Source organism: Aquarana catesbeiana, linkage group LG01 (assembly GCF_042186555.1).
Source record: "Aquarana catesbeiana isolate 2022-GZ linkage group LG01, ASM4218655v1, whole genome shotgun sequence".
In the NCBI taxonomy this organism is placed as follows: domain Eukaryota; kingdom Metazoa; phylum Chordata; class Amphibia; order Anura; family Ranidae; genus Aquarana; species Aquarana catesbeiana.
In genome coordinates, this window is record NC_133324.1 from 228,052,363 (window position 1) to 228,073,683 (window position 21,321).

General features: G+C 46.0%; 1 protein-coding gene across 1 annotated transcript; it reads right to left on the minus strand.

Moving 5' to 3' along the window:
• Window positions 1-665: 665 nt before the first annotated feature.
• Window positions 666-15,774, minus strand: LOC141139462 (phosphatidylethanolamine-binding protein 1-like). The gene is made up of 4 exons (XM_073625601.1): window positions 15,532-15,774; window positions 7,040-7,149; window positions 6,803-6,903; window positions 666-1,518 (listed from the first exon to the last, which is right to left on the minus strand). The coding sequence occupies exons 1-4, from the start codon at window positions 15,712-15,714 to the stop codon at window positions 1,304-1,306; spliced, it is 609 nt and encodes a 202-aa protein (XP_073481702.1). The 5' UTR covers window positions 15,715-15,774; the 3' UTR covers window positions 666-1,303.
• Window positions 15,775-21,321: the final 5,547 nt, after the last annotated feature.

The following is a 21,321-nucleotide window of genomic DNA, read 5'->3' on the forward strand; positions in this document are numbered from 1 at the left end:
ACCATTTAAATACCCCAATGAGCCCTTGATCCAATCCAATACACCACTAGAATTGCTGTTATCCGAAGTATAATTGGAATTTGACCCATATGTTGTTAGATTTGAACAAGCAACTTGTGACAGGTGAAGTGGCAAGTGGACAATCCCAACTTGTGGCAGGTGGACAATCCCCAACTTGTGGCAGGTGACATGGCAAGCGACATGCTAAATACAAGTACACTGCTGCTCTCTCAGCTGCTGCTACTCACGCTAGTCTCACAAAATGGCTGAAAGTGTTAAATAATACTGTTTTTTGAGCTTGGGGAGGGTCTTGATGTTATCTTAACTAAATGCTTCTAGACGCAAACGCGGTAAAACGCGGCATGCAAGCGTGGCAAAACGGGCGTTTCTAAACGCCAGTTTCAGCTTTTAAAAACATGCTTTCAGTAGAGTTTGCACCGGCGTCTCGTGTGCATGGGGCCTAAGTTTTTTTGTTAAAGATATCACTTTAATGCAAAAGATCTTACTACTACATTGTATTTTTTTGTAACTCCAACCATTTTAGATGCACTGAATTATTGTAAAGTCAAACACATAGGCAAGTTCTAGCTGCAACAAGTTCTTTCCATAAAATAATTTTCACATTGCTGCATATATTAATATATGAATAAAGACGACACAAAGCCTCTCGATATGAAGTTTTACTTTAAGGTCATGCAAAATAATATAAGTACAACTAAAATGCATTTGCTTCTACGTGTCTCTTCATTCTGGAATTCCTACTTGGTTTTACTAACAAAGTATATTCCTAGATTGGAGACTGACAGCTACTATGGTACCTTCAACACTGAAAACTGTGGTTTTGCTCTAAGTGTTCGGAGATTCTACATTTTCACGCCGCTGAACACTTTGAGAACTCATTCACGTATGTGCATTACCACAAATTGTGGCAATCCACCTGCTATGTGCGTTGCATTGTGGCCCCATTCCATGTGAATGGTACCCCCAACGCTTTATACAGTAGGGCCCAATGTGAAAAGGGTCATGTATATATTTTTTTTCCAATCCGTGTGGTGTGTTGGCATCCTATTTAAAACTAAAGCAGCTCATTCAATGCAACACACATGAATGCATGCCATAATGCACCACAATAGAACGCCTAAAGTATGAATGGACCCCAAAATGGGCCCACATTTGCAAAAAATGTTACCTTCAACACCGGAAACCCTGATAAGGATGTGTGAAATGATTGGCTTAAACATTTGAAACATGTGGTTTGAACAATTAAGTGCAAAACAGGAAAAATCTGGTAGATTGTTTTGTTTTAGGAGCTAAGCTGCTCATACAGCTTGGGGACATAATCATCCCACTCAGCCTGGTAGCAATTGCCAGCAACAGGGGCTCCCAGACCATACTTCTTGCGGAAAGTAGACAATTTAAAGCATCCTCTGTGTTCACCACAGCGGTTAGTCAGAATTCGCTCATCACATTTCTGTGGCTCCTTCTGCTCATACACCAGCCAGACATAACGATGGAGACCTACAAAAAATAAATAAATAAATAAATAAATCGCAAAGATGTGCAAATATATAAATCTATATAAAAAGCTGGATACGTTTCCTAAAATGTATCAAATTAGGTTTGATATGAATCTTATTCCTCTGTGCAACTAATATGTTCACAGCAAGAAATCACAGTATGGAGTACAAACAAACAATCTTCTACTTTCCCAAACTTCTACATTTATTTCCTAATGCAGCATTGGAGCAGAGGCACTTGTATTCATATATTTCAAGTCAACTTTCTTTCATTCAGTTTTGTATGAGAAAGGCCCATCAGGATTTAAAAATGTTGGCTTTATCCCTATTGAGAAAAATGTTCCCCCACTTCTGACACCCATCATCAGAGCAGGAAGTCAAAAGAAGTCTTCTTTATAGGCACACAGATAGCAAACAATCCTGGCAGAGGTTCCACCCTTCCTCAATCTACTAGAAAAACAGGATTTTTGTTACCATAAAATGCCTTTTTCGGAGTTCATTGATGGACACAGCTCTTCCCAATTCTAAACTGCAGGGTTATAGTGTCACCTTCAGGAGTTAGACACTAGGCAAAGAAAACAAAAAACAAGAAAAAAAAAAAAAAAACAAACACACAAACACCGCCTATGGGCAGTTCTAACTGGTAGTCAACCCCCTCATTTATTTGCCACAAAGCAGTACAAAAAACATATCAGAGGGGTGGGTGGGTGCTAGATCCATCAATGAAGTGCCTCAATGAGAGGTAGGTAACCAGAGAAAGAACATGCACCAGCACTCGAGATTCCCCCCCCCCCCCCCCACCAGAGAGGGGCAAAAGAACTCATAAGCAGCAGAGGAAGTCGATGTGGGCCATCTGCAGCCACAAGAAGAGGAGCTGACTTCATGAAAATCTGTCTGCACAGCATCCTTTCGGAACCATGCAAACCACATCCAGGGAATGCAGAACAACCTCCACGGGCACAGGAAAAAGGCAGGATAATGTCCTCATTCAGGTGAAAAATCAAACACCACGGCAAGAGAGATGTGGAGGAGCCACCTTATCCCTATATAAAACCAAATAGGGGGACTTACAGGACAAGGCCGCCAGCTCTGACATGTGGCATGCGAAAGTGAAAGCAACTAAGGAGGCAATCTCCTGGGTGAAAGTGATCAAGGAAAGATCCCTAATATTCTCAAAGGGAGGCTTCCGAAGAGCTGACAAAACGGAGGTTCAGGTTCCTTAAATAAAAATATAAGAATCAAAGACTGCATGGTCAGATGATGTTAAAAGGAAAATTGCAAGGACAGAAATCTGGCCCTTAATCATACTCGAGACAAACTTCTGATCAGTGCCCCACTAGAGAAAGGTCAAGATCCGAAACACAAAAAAGGTATGTAGATGCAAGCCCTCAGCCATGCACCAAGATACGTAGGCCTTCCATGCATGACTGTACATCTACCAAGAGGCTGATTTTCGTGCCCTAAATATGGCCAGAATTACAGAAAATTACAACCCCCTGACTCTCAGAACCTGGCTTCCCAGAGCCAGGTTGTCAAGCCAGCGATGGTAAAGCAGAGTGGAAGATTGATTCTCGGGACAGAATATTTTCTGGCAGAGGAAACTGCCACAACTGCGTAGGGGAACTAGGAACAACAGGGTCCAGGATCCCTGTGCTTGGAGGACCCCCAAGTGAGTGCCCCAACCCAAGCGCTTGCATCGGTGGTAATCCTTATAGGGTTCCACTGGGCCCAGGGACGACCCAGCGTGAGCCTATCCCGACCCAGCCACCAATTTAAGGAGGCTCTTACCCTTGCTGGAATGGAAACCTTTCCGTCCAGTGACCCCCTCTTTTTTGTCCCAGGAGGATAGTAGGAAAAACTGCAACTCCCTGGAATGAAGCTGAGCCCAGGGAACCTCTGGAATACAGATCAGGCATAGGACCCTCATAACCTGTCTGCGAGAGCAGTCCCTGGGTTCCATTAGAGAGGAGACTGCCTTTACCACTTTTAAACTTTTTTCCTCTGGGAGAAAAGTTTCTGAGCCCCTGCATCCACCAAGTATCCTTGGAAGGTTTTTATTTGGGATAGTACGAGAGATGATTTCTCCCGGTTCACTATCCAGCCCAAGGTGAGGATCACTGTCTACGTCTACTCTCACTTGTTCTAGAGACTGCCCATAGAGGTCCAAAAAGCAGGGAACCCTCAAAGAGCAACCCACAGAGTCGTGACCTGGACATATGGTCCCCTTCCCACGATTTAACCCACACGGCCCTCCTTGCGGAGTTAAGGAGGGCTGCTGATTTAGCCGTGGTCCTGACAGTTTCCACTGCCACATCTGCTAAGTATGCCACAGCCTTGCTTATTATCTCCAGAGAGTCTGACTTCTTTGGATTTATTCCCTCTAGCAACATGGCTGGAGAGCCTGCCCAGCCAAGCATCCACATTCATTGCTACGCAGGCTGACGCCAAGGCAGGAGCCATGGCTGCCGCATTGGCATCCCACGCTCTTCGCAGCAGCGTTTCAGTCCATTTGGTCTTTAATGTTACCCGAGTCCTCAAAAGACAAATCAGATTTCTTAGAGACCTGTGACGGGGCTGCATCTAATTTGGGGATCTTGAAGAACTTCTCTTCTTCCTCCCCAAAGGGAAACCTCCTTTTCCAAGTTTTGAGCTTAAGGACCTTTCTCTCTCCGGGTCCTTCCACTCACTCAAAATTACCGCTTTAAGAGTTTGATGAACTGGGAATACCTTCTACTGAGGTTTACCCAACCCCCTGTACATCTTATCCCGGGCTGTCCTCAGAGGCATAGATTGCCCTGAGTAATTGCCCCATGTCCTCCACGGGAAAAAGGTGTCCATTACGTCTAGGACTATCACTATCCTGGCTCTCAGAGTTTTCCCCCTCCTCTGAATGTACCCTCTTGAGAGGAAGTACCTTCCCTAGAGGACAGAGTCTCTCTGCCATTAGGGCTAGTTTCCTTCTTTAGATGCTATAACAGTCTTCAGAGATTGTAGCGTAGAAAGCATCTCTGACTGTACTGTAAGGAAGTCCCTCATAACCTGAGAGGTTTCTTTTCCCGACAATTTATGTATGCATCTGTAACAAAAAAGGTTTTACATGATCTTATGGGAGTTTTTCATTGCAATACCCACACCTTTTGTTCTGGGGGGGGGGGGTAGGGTGTTTGCCCTTAGCCTTGTGGGCCCCTTGAGCAGATCCACTGGGTTCCAAGGAGACAAAAGAAAAAAAAAAAAAAAAAAAAAGAAAAAAGACAGAACCCATACTTTAACAGTCTGTACTATTTCTCCTGCCGGCCCCCCCCTCCCTCCAAAGGGGTGTGGGTAAGACCCCTCTTAACCCACCACCTGCCAGACAGAAGAGGACTTACCACCCGTTGCCTCCTCCTGGGTTGTAGGCACCGCTGTGTCCTCCTCTCTTTCCATTCCTGGTCCCCGCTGGTTCCGTTCCAAGGAGCCCTACTGCGAGTATCCAGAAGGTAAGAGTGGCCTGTGGGACCTCCGCCTGGCTCCACCCGATTCTTATGGCCAGGACGCCGCCGATCGGCGCCATTTTTCTGGAGTCCCATTGGGAGCGTTTTGGCCTCTAGTGTCCTAGGATCTGCCATTTTGGCGTAGACCGGAAAATGAAGCGGCACCATCTTGCTCCACTCAGTCAGAACGCTCACTCCTATCCCAGGAGTGTTACCAGCATTCCCTATGGAGCCGCAATTGCAGGAAACAGACGCCCTCCGCCCCTCCAATGGTCTGGACTCCAGCTGACCCTCCAGCTCCTTCAGCCCCTATGCACCTGGTCTGGGTGGAAGGCAAGGGAGGAGGTATGTGGCCACAAGAGCTTCGGGATACCCCTCTGTGCCCAGGAGGCTCCTTGCCGGGGAGTGCCACCCGGCTGTTGGGGCCCCTAGAGAAGGGACTGAGCCCTGGCTGGACCCACAACCTACCTTGGCTTTGGCGTCCAGCTCCCGGGGGGGGACCGGGACCATCCGCTACCGACTTCAGGTCTGACAAAAATAACAAATGCTTGGCTGCCGGAAACACAATCAAGAACTGAGGTGCAGGGGGAAGGGAGGTGCCTTTTACCTCATGTGTTGATTGCGTTTCCGGTCAGGTGGACCAGTCATCTCTCTCAGGTGTGCCGTCCTGGAAGATGACTAGAGAAAGATGAGTTTTTCATTTTTGCACATTAATACGGGAGCACATTTTATGGTTATATCAGTTGGGATTTAGGGATTGTAGGTTGTTGGCAGAGCGCAACATTTGCACTATATTAGTAGATCCATACAACTAGCTTACACAGAGAAGGGGAACTAGTACAAAGATAATTTTCAGGTTTTTACGCTAGCAATAGGCAATAGACAGCACTGGAGGGTTGACTGAGCCAGTTAAATGCTTAGGGACAGAGGGAGGGTAGAACAGTAGTGGGGCACTTTTTACTTTAATGCAGAGTCATGTATTATATTGCAGTTTACCAGTTCTTAGATGTGATGGTTGCATTTTCTTTTTAGGTTTTCTGTATTTTCCAACCAGCAAGTCTGTTTTTCAAAAGCCCAAGCTCTCCAGCAGAATGTCTTACATGGATGAAATAAATTACACTGGCACGGGCAATTAAAATGTTCAGCTTTTATTTATGCAAAACCTTTATCCCAAAAAGAAAATAACATTTTGCTGTAACTGATTATAAAGTGTGAGCTGGAGTTTGGCTTCAATTTGTTTAGTGTATTTAAAAAAGGAACTAAATCCATCAATTTGTTTCCCAAAACAGTTACCATCTAAAGCAGAACGAAACCCATCAATTTAATGGTTTAAAGAACAGTTACAATCCTGGCATGTTGGGATTTCTGTCACATCTGCTTGTGCTCTCAATCAAACCTTCTGGCTGTTGTCATAACTGATCACATGTGCAACACCATTGCAGTTGCTATCAAACACAAAATACGATGGTTGCTTTCTTGGCTGAAAAAGTACAGGAGGGTTTAGTTCTGCTTTAAATATGCTAACATTAATCCACTCCCGACTGATAATGCTGCTGTGCTCATTCATCCAGAGTTTTGTCTCCCTAATACAAGAGGTGTGTTACTGGCCAGGTCACCAGGTGAAAACAGAGGTAATAAAGCCACAGAAAAAAACTGCAATTGAATATATTTTTGGTTTAATATCACTTTAAGACAAAAACACAGACTTTAGTACCACTTTAAACCTGTGTATTTTCGCTGTAAGCTTGCGTAAACATCCAGGTTGTTTAACATCAATGCCATCTCACACCATTTTTTTCCATGAATGTCACTCACCACTTCCTTTTGGTGGACCTGAGCCAACATAATCAGACAGGACACAACCACTGCTGATGTCATTCCCTTTCATGTTTACAACAAGAAAGTGGTGCCATTCCCTAAAACAAAAAAAAACAAAAAAAAACACAACACACTTTAAAACATCTAGTTATAATTCATTATTATGGATAGAGTATCAGAGTGTTTGGTGCCTTTATAGAACAAGTGCTTTTACTTGCATAATAATATTCTAACCTGAATTTTGGATTTTTCCTGCTGGGTGCATCAGGGTCTGTCATCGCAAGAGTGTACAGTTTGTTACTGTCCATGCCTTCCCATGAAATGCTTGTAGGGCGGTTCTGAACCTACATTGTGAAAACAAAGAATTCTATGAAAAGCACGTCTACCTTACTAGAATTTTCATCTTCTTTACATCTCTTTCATGAGGAACCATGTAGACCCTGCTACAGATTCCAACCCCTTTCCTACCTTGCTTTCACAAGGAACCCCAAAGACCTTGGCTACACATTACATCTTCTTTACCTCTTTTTCACACGGAACCACGTAGACCCTGCTACAAGATACACCTCCTTCCTTACCCCTCTTTTACTAACAGACAATCTGTAGCAGAATCTGCATAGTTCCTTGTGAAAATGAAGCACGGAAGGAGATGGATCCTGAAGAAGGGTCTACATTAGGGCTGCAACTAACAATTATTTTCATAATCGATTAGTTGGCCAATTGTTTTTCGATTAATCAAATAACCTTAAAAAAGTGTGGTGTATAATTTAGTTAATATGTAAAGTTAAAGAGAAAAAAAAAAAAAAGGCAATTGATCCTTTCACCACTTCAGCCCTGGACCATTTGGCTCGCCAAAGACCAGAGCACTTTTTGCGATTCGGCACTGCGTCGCTCTGACAACTTTCTTTTGATGGTATTTGATCACCTCTGCGGTTCTTATATTTTTTGCGCTATAAACAAAAAGAGAGCGACAATTTTGAAAAAAAAAAAAAAGCATTATTTTTCACTTTTTGCTATAATACATATCCCCCAAAAAATTAAACACACCACATTATTTTTCCTCAGTTTAGGCCGATACGTATTCTACATATTTTTTGGGAAAAAGAAAAAAAAAAAAAAAAAAAAAAATCGCAATAAGCATTTATTGATTGGTTTGCGCAAAAGTTATAGCTACAAAATAGGGGATAGTTTTATGGCATTTTTATTTTTTACTAGTAATGGCGGCGATCTACAATTTTTATCGTGACTGCGACATTATTGCGGACACATCGGACAATTTTGACACATTTTTCGGACCATTGTCATTTTTACAGCGATCAGTGCTATAAAATTGCACTGATTACTGTAATAATGACACTGGCAGTGAAGAAGTTAACCACTAGCTGGCTAGGAAGGGGTTAAGTGTGTCCTAGGGAGTGATTCTAACTGTTAGGGGGCGTGGCTACAAGTGACACATCACTGATTACTGCTCCCGATCACAGGGAGCTGTGATCAGTGACAGTGTCACTAGGCAGAATGGGGAGATGCTTGTTTACATCAGCATCTCCCCGTACATAGAGACATAGGACATAGAGTTCGCGGGACCGATGATCCTACTCACGGAGCTCGCGGTGGGCGTGCGTGCCGCTGGCACGCAATGGCACGGCGGCAAATTTAAAGGAAGGTACATTATGCCGACGTAAATGTACAGGCGGCAAGTGGTTGAGATCTATATGCAGTGGTAAATATAAATAACCAACTATATGGCTAGGGAGCAAAATCTCTATTCCACTGAGAATGACAGTTTTGGCGATTTTCAGACAGAACTGTAATTTTATGCGGGCCATACAAAAACAATTTCTTAAAAAAAAAATAAAAATTCAATTTTCTAATAATTAGTGGGGTCAAATCAACATTAGTTTTCAACCACAGTGATGGGAAAATTCGAAGGAGCAGAAGAGAAAACTTCTTGGTCAAAGGAATTTTCAGACAGTATATGGTTTCTGCTCAGAAATTACATTCAATTTAAAACTGAATGTTAAAAGCAAGTGAAATTTTCAAATGACATTCTTTCATTCAGCCAATGTACAAAGATTTTTCGTATGAATATTCTCGTACGAAAATCGATACGTGTGGCCAGCATAAGGCTTGGTTCACACCTATGCAGTTTGCTTTTGATCCCTTTCTCTGGATCCCTGTCTATGCTGCAATTTGCATTCCTTATGCTTTTTTTTTGGCCAATTTGTTGTTGGGCAGATTGAAAAATAACGCAAATTGCTGCAAAAACGACATGCTTTTCTGCAGCTTGCCCATTGAAGCACTGTTTTGCGTTGAATAAAGTCCTGGACCCTTTCCAAATACACAGCGGCTGAAAAAAGCATAGGAAACCATGTTAAATGAACTGTAGTGTGTTTCCGCAAAAAGCACCAAAAAATACATACATGTGAACCAGGCCTAAGACATTTAGTAGCAGCAGCATGGTTTTGTATCACATGTCATCATGGGGTAAAAAAAAAAAAAAAGCTGCCCTGATTCTCCTTTTCTGGGCTCCCCCACTGACACTTCTGCCTTTAGAGTGCCCCGATAGCAAGCTGCAATGTATAGTATAGACAGCCCCTATACCAAGGTAAAAAAAAATCTTCTGCCTTTAGAACCACTCACTACCTGTACCATGAGGCATTGCTCCTCACACATTCTCAAGTTCTTACTGACATGTATGGACAGTGTACTGAGCTGTATGTGTGCTGCACTGTATTTCCTGATATGTAAACAAAAAATGCATTCTGTATGCAGGCCAACTAATCGGTTGGCCAATTAATCGATATGAAAATAGTTGACAACTATTTTCATAAATCGATTGGTTGTTTTGGCCCTATTCTACATAGTTCCATCTCTATCCTTACTTCTCCTTCACAAGGAACTACGTAGACCCTGCTACAGGCTCAATCTCCTCCTTTTTCACAAGGAACCACATAGACCTTGACAGATTGTATCTCCTTCCTTACCTCTCTTTCACAAGGAACTATTTGGATATGCTACTGCAGATGTAGGCAACCTTTGAGGCATGGAGATCTACCTGAACAACATGAGATCAAAGCTCACCAGGGTTTGGCTTCCTTTTTAAAAAAAAAAAAAGAAGAAATTAACTAGCAAGACCTAACTAAAGAGTAAGGAAAACTTAGAAAAAATATAATAAAAACAAATGTCACTGTAGAAATATAAACTTAGCCTACCTTAACAGTGGACAGTGTCAGTGGGGTAGTAGATAGTGTGTGAACAGTTTTGTTTTTTAATGAGCCTCTGGGGGGGGGGGGGCTTTGGTGAAATATCAAGGGTCTAAACCAGGCATGTCCAAAGTCCGGCCCGCCTGGTTATCTAAACCAGACTTTCTCGACCAGTGTGCCGCGGGATCAGGGCTGTCAGATGAGCCCGATCCTCTGCTGAACTGTACATCTGCACTGTGAGAAGCTCCGTCAGCCTCAAAAGTGAAAGAAAAGTGCAGGGGAGTGTGCCGTGCTCTCTGCTTCCCCCTACAGTGCAGTACCCGGCTGAATGAGGAAGCTGGAAAGGTACAGTACTGTGCTAGAAGCTAGATTAGTTTTAAAAGGGCTTTATTCATGTGTCTGTGCATGTGCGTGTGTGTATGCATGTGTCTGTATGTGTGTGCACATGTCTGTATGTATGCATATGCATGTGTCTGTATGTGTGTGTGTATATATGTGTATGCATGTGTCTGTATGTATGTGTGTATGTTACTTTTAATCCAGACCCCCCCCCCCCCTCCCCATTCCTGTACCATCAGAACAGCTTTTGTAGGGCTTGTTTGTGATAGCAGCCAGGACTGTTGCTCCTCTGAAAAGCAATCCATGCACAGATCGCTTTTCTGAGGCATTTGACAGGCAGTAAAGAGGCATTATGTTGTCTCCTCACCACCTGTTTTAAGCCCATAAATTCAGCATCACTATACTGCAACCATGCAATGCACACAGTTGCGGGGTAGTTGCAGTGCAGTTGCAGTGCAGCCCATTCAGCCTGGGTATACCTCCAGCTGCAGCCACAGCATGTGTACATCCCCAGCTGCTCCCTCTGCAGCTAAAGGGGGAGAAGTTGGGGTGGTAAAAAAAGCTTAGCCATGTGATTTTACTGCCCCTCCAACCTGACATGTGAACAAGCCCTTGGTTCACATCTGTGTGGCTGTGTGCTGCGTGTAGGGCAACCCATTCATTTCAATGGGCTTCCCTACCCACAAAAATGCAGGGAAAAAAGTCCCTGACCTTTTTAAACTGCACCAAAAGCACCCCCACATTTTCCAATGTGTGGGGTACCATTAAGAATTAACGGTACCCCTAAAGAGCAGAGCATTCTTTGTGTCGAGAACGAGCGCAACAAAGGCAAGAGAATTCTTGTTGGGCAGTGCATTAGTGCTCGAAAGAATACACTTAGACCGAATTTTAATGGTTCAAAGAATGTCAGGCAAAATGGTCGGCCCTCACGCATGTTCACTTCATCAAATCTGGCCCTCTTTAAAAAAAAAAAAAACTTTGGACACCCCTGGTCTAAACAAACCTCTGATGATTCACTTTTGAGACAGAGAAAGGACTGAGGACAGAAATTCCCCAGTCCCTTTCACTGCAGCTTCAGCTGCACTGGATAGTGAATGAAAGGGAAGTGCTCTGTGCTGAGCGGCTTCCTGTTCATTCACAAACTGAAGCAAAGTAAACACGGTTTACTCTGCTTCAGTTATGGACACAGTGAGTAGTCAGTACTGATCACTGACTCTGCTCATTCACAAAAGGAAGGGGGTCAGTAAATCACACATTTACCCTTGAGAGGAGGGGCGCCTTCAGTGAAACTGATGGCTGCATTTTCCTCCCTGAAGCAACTGAATGCCAGTGTGAAGGAGAAGCCGGCATTCAGGTGCTACAGAAAGGAAAAATAAAACCATCTGTTCCACTATGTGCTGGCCCTGCCGCCCCTCCTCTCCAGGCTCAGGAACCAAAAGACATGATCTTCCCGTCACCTGCCCACAATCGATGGATTGCTGACCCCCCGTGCTACAGGATCCATCTCCTCTCCTTTGCAAGGAACCATGTAGACCCCGCACAGATTCCATCTCCTTAACTCTCTTCCACCAGGAACCATGTAGACCCCATTTCCTTCCTTCAAATGAAACCAAAGAATCCTCATATATATTTACTTGGTGGACCCAAGCTAGACTACTCCATTAGAAGTCAAATTATCAGAATAGACATGGAACACCACAAATCAATCAACAAATAAATCACACACAATGCTGAAGAATAGCATGGGGTTCACTGCGATTACCAGCCATAGTTTCAATCTGTTGTCATGCCAAAGACCCTGGACCTCTTCTAAAGATAGCTGCTTAATCTTCTTAAAGAAAATCTCAGGCCAAACCTTTTTTGTCCTAGTTCTGGATAGAGCGTGGGAGGAGTAAAATTTATGCCAATGTCCCCACTGGGGAAACGAATCCGCTCTATTTATCATGGTGGCAACTGTCACTAAGACAAAGTAATAGGGCATCCACAATTCTTTTGATGGGGATACCTATTTTGCCGACGACTAATAGGGGATTCCTCCTCACTTTCTGTTGTGTCTCCAGGACAGGATGTAAGGGAGGGAAATCCCAACAGTATAGCCCAAAATAATGTGATCTTCCTACTTCACTGACTATCTCACCTGTATTCAGACTTTTTTTTTTTTTTTACACTCCACTAGAAATGCATTTTAAATCTCATTGACATTGGGGGTTCAGCAAGTTGATGATCATTTCGAATTTTATTACCATATAAAAAAAAAGGTGGGGGGGAGGGGATGTTGTTTGAACACCTGTGCAATGCGTCTGAAACCCCCATTAACAGTACAGGCTGCTTTCTAATTGTGAACTTGGACTTCTATCCTGATCGGTTGCTTTCAATGGTCCTTATGCATTCTCTGTGATGTAATATGAGTGACATCAAGCCCCTATACCACATGGGCGCAGTTGGGACTCCGCTGTCTGGGGGTCCCAGACCAATACAAAACAATGGTGGGTCATTCAAGTTAATGCCAACTATATAAAATATAAGGTCACCAGCCAAAAGAGGGGTGGGGGGGGGGCTAACATAAGATTCCCCACTCTATAAGATTGCAAGCTCTTATGGGCAGGGCCCACTTACATTTTATTTTAACTGTACTGTCTCCTTTTTATATTGTAAAGCACTGCGTAAACTGTTTGCACTATATAAATCCTGAATAATAAATAATAATAATAATATTATTATTATTAATAATAGGTAGAGAAAGGGATCCCACCGCTTCAGGTAGTTCGGCCGAAACAAAAACTTCTCCAGTTTTCAAGAGCCCCAGGTGCTGGCAATGCATATAGCAACGAAAATAGGAAGAAAGGTCTGGACAGCTGCACTCCAAAAGCTACTCATAGCTCATGAGTAAGCACTTTTGTAGTGTGAAACGCGTCAGCTCTTTTGTATCGCTTTGCTATGGCTTGTATTTTGTGACCCGGATTTCAATAAAAGGCAAAAATTCTTTTGGAGTGCGACTGTCCCGAACTTTCTTCCCATCTTCGTTAATAATAATAATGGCAGGACGGATACTCATTGTTATACACATCTTATATAGAAGGGTGATCTGTTATAGTGGCCATACACAATTCAATAAATGATTCATTTCTTTTTTCAATTGATCTCTCCCGATAGGAATAATCAATCTGAAGTAGGGTTGCCACCTCACCCATTTAACACCTTTCAGAGCGCCCCACGTAGATATACTGCAGTAGGGCGGCCCTCCTGGGCAAAATCACGTATCTGTACGTGATTCCTAGCCCTGGGCATGCACGCGTGCCACTGGCCTCCCACTGTGATTGGACACAGCGGAAGCCAATCAGCAAGTCTGGCAGAACTGATGTTTGCCAGCATCCCACAATCGTTCCAGTGAGAGGCAGAATGGTGGTCTCTAAATAAGGCAGTTTGCCGTTCTGTGAGAGGGGAAGATGGAAATCGTGTTTCTGCTAAGACTTCCCCCAATCAAAGCACCCCCCCACAGTTAGAAAGAACTCCCTAGGAACACATTTAACCCTTTGATCACCCTAGCTGTTAACCCCTTTCCTGCTAGTGTCATTACAGTGCATACTTTTTAGCGCTGATCACTGGAACAATGTTACTGGTCCCCAAAAAGCGTCAGTTAGGTGTCCGATTTATCCACCGCAATATCGCAGTCCCACTATAAGTTGCTGATCACCGCCATTACTAGTAAAAAAAAAATTTTTAATAAAAACAAAGAAATAAAAATAATATCCCATAGTTTGTAGACGCTATAACTTTTGCGCAAACCAATCTATATACGCTTATAGGGATTTTTTTTTACCAAAAATATGTAGCAGAAAACATATCGGCCTAAATTGCTGAGGAAATGTGATTTTTTTGCATGTTTTCTGGATATATATTACGGCAAAATATAAAAACATTTTTCTTCAAAATTTTTCGCTCATTTTTGGTTTATAGCACAAAAAAAATTTAAAAAAAAAAAAAAAAAAAAAACCACAAATGATCAAATACCACAAAAAGAAAGCTCTATTTGTGGGGGAAAAAAAAAAAAAAAAAAGAGGACATCAATTTTGTTGGTGTACGTCGCATGACCATGTAATTGTCAGGTAAAGCAACGCAGTGCCGCATTGCAAAAAATGGCCTGGTCATGAAGGGGGTAAATCCTTCCGGTCCTTAAGTGGTTAAGCCCGAACACATATGAATTACACAGGTTCTGAGGATAATTTAATGCAGACAAGGCACTGAGTTTAAAGGGGTTGTAAACCCTCTAGTTTTTTCACCTTAACGTATCCTATGCATTAAGGTGAAAAAAACTTCTGACACTGACCAGCCCCCCGGCCCCCCATTTTACTCGGAGACACGCTCTACCTCTCTGCCTGGGATTCTCAGCACTTGATTGAATAGATTGATAGCAGCACAGCCATTGGTTCCCGCTGCTGTCAATCAAATCCAATAACATGGAGCCAAGTCCCGAATTCCGTGTCTGTGGACGCAAATGCTGGACTCGGAAGCGCGCCCGCAAGGTAACCCCCCGGGAGAGCGTTTCTCCTAGGGGGTTATCTAATACAGGGAGGAGCCACGAGAGCCATTGAGGGGACCCCAGAAGTCCAGGATCAGGACCACTCTGTGCAAAACGAGCTGCACAGTGGAGGTAAGATATGTTTGTTACTTAAAAAAATAAAAACACAAAAGGGTTTACAACCCCTTAAATGAACCTGTGTAATTCAGATGTGTTGGGTATAAAGGGATGAGGTTGCAACCCTAATCTATAGCCAGCTTCCAATCATCTGATGTGCCACACACAGGGAAATGCAGTTGGATGAGACGATAAAAGTTATCGTTGGCATTCCTGCTTTCTCTGTACAATCTCATAATCAATTGATGGCAATACTATTGGATTCACAAACAAAACAATTCAGTGATGCTGATCAATCATTTTACCAATCAACTCTGTTTGATGGAATTGATCAGAAGCTATGGCTGATTGGAAGCCCGATGGATCGGATGATATGTGGACTATATTGCACAGTGTGTGTGGGCTGGCTCCCTATAGTGGAAGGTATATAGCCCAGCAGAAGGCGGGCACACACACACAGATCTGTACATAGTAGGAGGAATGTGCCATAGCGGTGGGAGTGGCAGGGACCGTCCACGCTGCAGCGGCTCACAGGCCTGCAGCACTACCTGTGTGGGGGTGAGCACTTGGCCCAGCTCCTCTATGCCCAGCGACCCGTAGTTCACACTAAGAGGGTGTAACGGCTTTTCGTCCACTTCGTCCAGGGCCAGAGCCCCGCACCACTGGGAAATGTCTACCGGCATCCTGCTCTGCTCTGCTCTGCTCTGCGAACAGCTCTGCGCCACTGTCATCGAGCCCAGCAATACGAGAACGGGGCGGCTCCACGCACACACACCCCCCGGCCGACACGCCACCAATAAGGAGGGAGGGCGTACACCAGCGCAAGCGTCCTATTGGTGGATGGAGATCACCCGTGTGATGGTCCAGTCCTTCCGCAGCCTGCGGAGAGTGACGGCTGGGGAAGGCGTGTCACATGTTCATCCAGACACCATTAGTGTTGTTACTGCCGAGTGGGCGTGGTCTGTGCGGACTCTGGAGATGCATGGCAAATCAATGGCTATGCTCTGCAGAGGGGCTATGCCGAGTCCTCAGCACAAAGCACACACAGCCCTGTTATCACCCACCATGCCTTCCACTTCTCCATCTAGAAAGGCCAATGACATCCCCCACCATTCCATCCACCTCTCCTTCTAGAAAGGCCAATGACATCCCCCACCATTCCATCCACCTCTCCTTCTAGAAAGGCCAATGACATCCCCCACCATTCCGTCCACCTCTCCTTCTGGAAAGGCCAATGACATCCCCCACCATTCCTTCCACCTCTCCTTCTGGAAAGGCCAATGACATCCCCCACCATTCCATCCACCTCTCCTTCTAGAAAGACCAATGACATCCCCCACCATTCCGTCCACCTCTCCTTCTAGAAAGGCCAATGACATCCCCCACCATTCCTTCCACCTCTCCTTCTGGAAAGGCCAATGACATCCCCCACCATTCCATCCACCTCTCCTTCTAGAAAGGCCAATGACATCCCCCACCATTCCGTCCACCTCTCCTTCTAGAAAGGCCTATGACATCCCCCACCATTCCATCCACCTCTCCGTCTAGAAAGACAATGACATCGCCCACCATGCCATCCACCTCTCCTTCTAGAAAGGCCAATGACATCCCCCACCATTCCGTCCACCTCTCCTTCTAGAAAGGCCAATGACATCCCCCACCATTCCTTCCACCTCTCCTTCTGGAAAGGCCAATGACATCCCCCACCATTCCATCCACCTCTCCTTCTAGAAAGGCCAATGACATCCCCCACCATTCCTTCCACCTCTCCTTCTGGAAAGGCCAATGACATCCCCCACCATTCCATCCACCTCTCCTTCTAGAAAGACCAATGACATCCCCCACCATTCCGTCCACCTCTCCTTCTAGAAAGGCCAATGACATCCCCCACCATTCCTTCCACCTCTCCTTCTGGAAAGGCCAATGACATCCCCCACCATTCCATCCACCTCTCCTTCTAGAAAGGCCAATGACATCCCCCACCATTCCATCCACCTCTCCTTCTAGAAAGGCCAATGACATCCCCCACCATTCCGTCCACCTCTCCTTCTAGAAAGGCCAATGACATCCCCCACCATTCCGTCCACCTCTCCTTCTAGAAAGGCCAATGACATCCCCCACCATTCCGTCCACCTCTCCTTCTAGAAAGGCCAATGACATCCCCCACCATTCCGTCCACCTCTCCTTCTAGAAAGGCCAATGACATCCCCCACCATTCCATCCACCTCTCCATCTAGAAAGGCCAATAACATCCCCCACCATTCCGTCCACCTCTCCTTCTAGAAAGGCCTATGACATCCCCCACCATTCCATCCACCTCTCCGTCTAGAAAGACAATGACATCGCCCACCATGCCATCCACCTCTCCTTCTAGAAAGGCCAATGACATCCCCCACCATTCCGTCCACCTCTCCTTCTAGAAAGGCCAATGACATCCCCCACCATTCCTTCCACCTCTCCTTCTGGAAAGGCCAATGACATCCCCCACCATTCCATCCACCTCTCCTTCTAGAAAGGCCAATGACATCCCCCACCATTCCATCCACCTCTCCTTCTAGAAAGGCCAATGACATCCCCCACCATTCCATCCACCTCTCCTTCTAGAAAGGCCAATGACATCCCCCACCATTCCATCCACCTCTCCTTCTAGAAAGGCCAATGACATCCCCCACCATTCCGTCCACCTCTCCTTCTAGAAAGGCCAATGACATCCCCCACCATTCCGTCCACCTCTCCTTCTAGAAAGGCCAATGACATCCCCCACCATTCCGTCCACCTCTCCTTCTAGAAAGGCCAATGACATCCCCCACCATTCCATCCACCTCTCCATCTAGAAAGGCCAATAACATCCCCCACCATTCCGTCCACCTCTCCTTCTAGAAAGGCCTATGACATCCCCCACCATTCCATCCACCTCTCCGTCTAGAAAGACAATGACATCGCCCACCATGCCATCCACCTCTCCTTCTAGAAAGGCCAATGACATCCCCCACCATTCCGTCCACCTCTCCTTCTAGAAAGGCCAATGACATCCCCCACCATTCCTTCCACCTCTCCTTCTGGAAAGGCCAATGACATCCCCCACCATTCCTTCCACCTCTCCTTCTAGAAAGGCCAATGACATCCCCCACCATTCCATCCACCTCTCCCTCTAGAAAGGCTAATGACATCCCCCACCATTCCATCCACCTCTCCGTCTAGAAAGACCAATGGCTTCAGTATCATTCCGTCCACCTCTCCTTTTAGAAAGGCCAAAGGCATCCCCTACCATTCCATCCACCTCTCCTTCTAGAAAGGCCAATGACATCCCCCACCATTCCGTCCACCTCTCCTTCTAGAAAGGCCAATGACATCCCCCACCATTCCATCCACCTCTCCGTCTAGAAAGGCCAATGGCTTCAGTATCATTCCGTCCACCTCTCCTTATAGAAAGGCCTATGACATCCCCCACCATTCCATCCACCTCTCCTTCTAGAAAGACAATGACATCGCCCACCATGCCATCCACCTCTCCTTCTAGAAAGGCCAAAGGCATCCCCCATCATTCCGTCCACCTCTCCTTCTAGAAAAGCCAAAGGCATCCCTAACCATTCCATCCACCTCTCCGTCTAGAAAGGCCAATGGCTTCAGTATCATTCCGTCCACCTCTCCTTATAGAAAGGCCTATGACATCCCCCACCATTCCATCCACCTCTCCTTCTAGAAAGACAATGACATCGCCCACCATGCCTTCCACTTCTCCATCTAGAAAGGCCAATGACATCCCCCAACATGCCATCCACCTCTCCTTCTAGAAAGGCCAATGACATCCCCCACCATTCCATCCACCTCTCCTTCTAGAAAGGCCAATGACATCCCCCACCATTCCGTCCACCTCTCCTTCTAGAAAGGCCAATGACATGCCCCACCATTCCGTCCACCTCTCCTTCTGGAAAGGCCAATGACATCCCCCACCATTCCATCCACCTCTCCGTCTAGAAAGGCCAATAACATCCCCCACCATTCCATCCACCTCTCCTTCTGGAAAGGCCAATGACATCCCCCACCATTCCATCCACCTCTCCTTCTAGAAAGGCCAATGACATCCCCCACCATTCCATCCACCTCTCCGTCTAGAAAGGCCAATGGCTTCAGTATCATTCCGTCCACCTCTCCTTCTAGAAAGGCCTATGACATCTCCCACCATTCCATCCACCTCTCCGTCTAGAAAGACAATGACATCGCCCACCATGCCGTCCAACTCTCCTTCTAGAAAGGCCAAAGGCATCCCCCACCATTCCATCCACCTCTCCTTCTAGAAAGGCCAATGACATCCCCCACCATTCCATCCACCCCTCCCTCTAGAAAGGCTAATGACATCCCCCACCATTCCATCCACCTCTCCGTCTAGAAAGGCCAATGGCTTCAGTATCATTCCGTCCACCTCTCCTTCTAGAAAGGCCAATGACATGCCCCACCATTCCATCCACCTCTCCGTCTAGAAAGGCCAATGGCTTCAGTATCATTCCGTCCACCTCTCCTTCTAGAAAGGCCTATGACATCCCCCACCATTCCATCCACCTCTCCTTCTAGAAAGACAATGACATCGTCCACCATGCCGTCCACCTCTCCTTCTAGAAAGGCCAAAGGCATCCCCCACCATTCCATCCACCTCTCCTTCTAGAAAGGCCAATGACATCCCCCATCATTCCATCCACCTCTCCCTCTAGAAAGGCTAATGACATCCCCCACCATTCCATCCACCTCTCCGTCTAGAAAGACCAATGGCTTCAGTATCATTCCGTCCACCTCTCCTTTTAGAAAGGCCAAAGGCATCCCCCACCATTCCATCCACCTCTCCTTCTAGAAAGGCCAATGACATCCCCCACCATTCCGTCCACCTCTCCTTCTAGAAAGGCCAATGACATCCCCCACCATTCCATCCACCTCTCCGTCTAGAAAGGCCAATGGCTTCAGTATCATTCCATCCACCTCTCCTTATAGAAAGGCCTATGACATCCCCCACCATTCCATCCACCTCTCCTTCTAGAAAGACAATGACATCGCCCACCATGCCATCCACCTCTCCTTCTAGAAAGGCCAAAGGCATCCCCCATCATTCCGTCCACCTCTCCTTCTAGAAAAACCAAAGGCATCCCTAACTATTCCATCCACCTCTCCGTCTAGAAAGGCCAATGGCTTCAGTATCATTCCGTCCACCTCTCCTTATAGAAAGGCCTATGACATCCCCCACCATTCCATCCACCTCTCCTTCTAGAAAGACAATGACATCGCCCACCATGCCTTCCACTTCTCCATCTAGAAAGGCCAATGACATCCCTCAACATGCCATCCACCTCTCCTTCTAGAAAGGCCAATGACATCCCCCACCATTCCATCCACCTCTCCTTCTAGAAAGGCCAATGACATCCCCCACCATTCCGTCCACCTCTCCTTCTAGAAAGGCCAATGACATCCCCCACCATTCCGTCCACCTCTCCTTCTGGAAAGGCCAATGACATCCCCCACCATTCCATCCACCTCTCCGTCTAGAAAGGCCAATAACATCCCCCACCATTCCATCCACCTCTCCTTCTGGAAAGGCCAATGACATCCCCCACCATTCCATCCACCTCTCCTTCTAGAAAGGCCAATGACATCCCCCACCATTCCGTCCACCTCTCCGTCTAGAAAGGCCAATGGCTTCAGTATCATTCCGTCCACCTCTCCTTCTAGAAAGGCCTATGACATCCCCCACCATTCCATCCACCTCTCCGTCTAGAAAGACAATGACATCGCCCACCATGCCGTCCACCTCTCCTTCTAGAAAGGCCAAAGGCATCCCCCACCATTCCATCCACCTCTCCTTCTAGAAAGGCCAATGACATCCCCCACCATTCCATCCACCCCTCCCTCTAGAAAGGCTAATGACATCCCCCACCATTCCATCCACCTCTCCGTCTAGAAAGGCCAATGGCTTCAGTATCATTCCGTCCACCTCTCCTTCTAGAAAGGCCAATGACATGCCCCACCATTCCATCCACCTCTCCGTCTAGAAAGGCCAATGGCTTCAGTATCATTCTGTCCACCTCTCCTTCTAGAAAGGCCTATGACATCCCCCACCATTCCATCCACCTCTCCTTCTAGAAAGACAATGACATCGTCCACCATGCCGTCCACCTCTCCTTCTAGAAAGGCCAAAGGCATCCCCCACCATTCCATCCACCTCTCCTTCTAGAAAGGCCAATGACATCCCCCACCATTCCATCCACCTCTCCCTCTAGAAAGGCTAATGACATCCCCCACCATTCCATCCACCTCTCCGTCTAGAAAGACCAATGGCTTCAGTATCATTCCGT

Bases quoted from the DNA above. Each gene is read 5' to 3' on its own strand.
- LOC141139462 (XM_073625601.1), bottom strand. From the start codon at position 15,714: ATGACAGTGGCGCAGAGCTGTTCGCAGAGCAGAGCAGAGCAGAGCAGG. The intron at 7,150-15,531 runs GTAGTGCTGCAG...TTCACAATGTAG, and splicing joins AAGTGCTCACCCCCACACAG to GTTCAGAACCGCCCTACAAG. The intron at 1,519-6,802 runs GTGAGTGACATT...TATTTTTTGTAG, and splicing joins AGGTCCACCAAAAGGAAGTG to GTCTCCATCGTTATGTCTGG.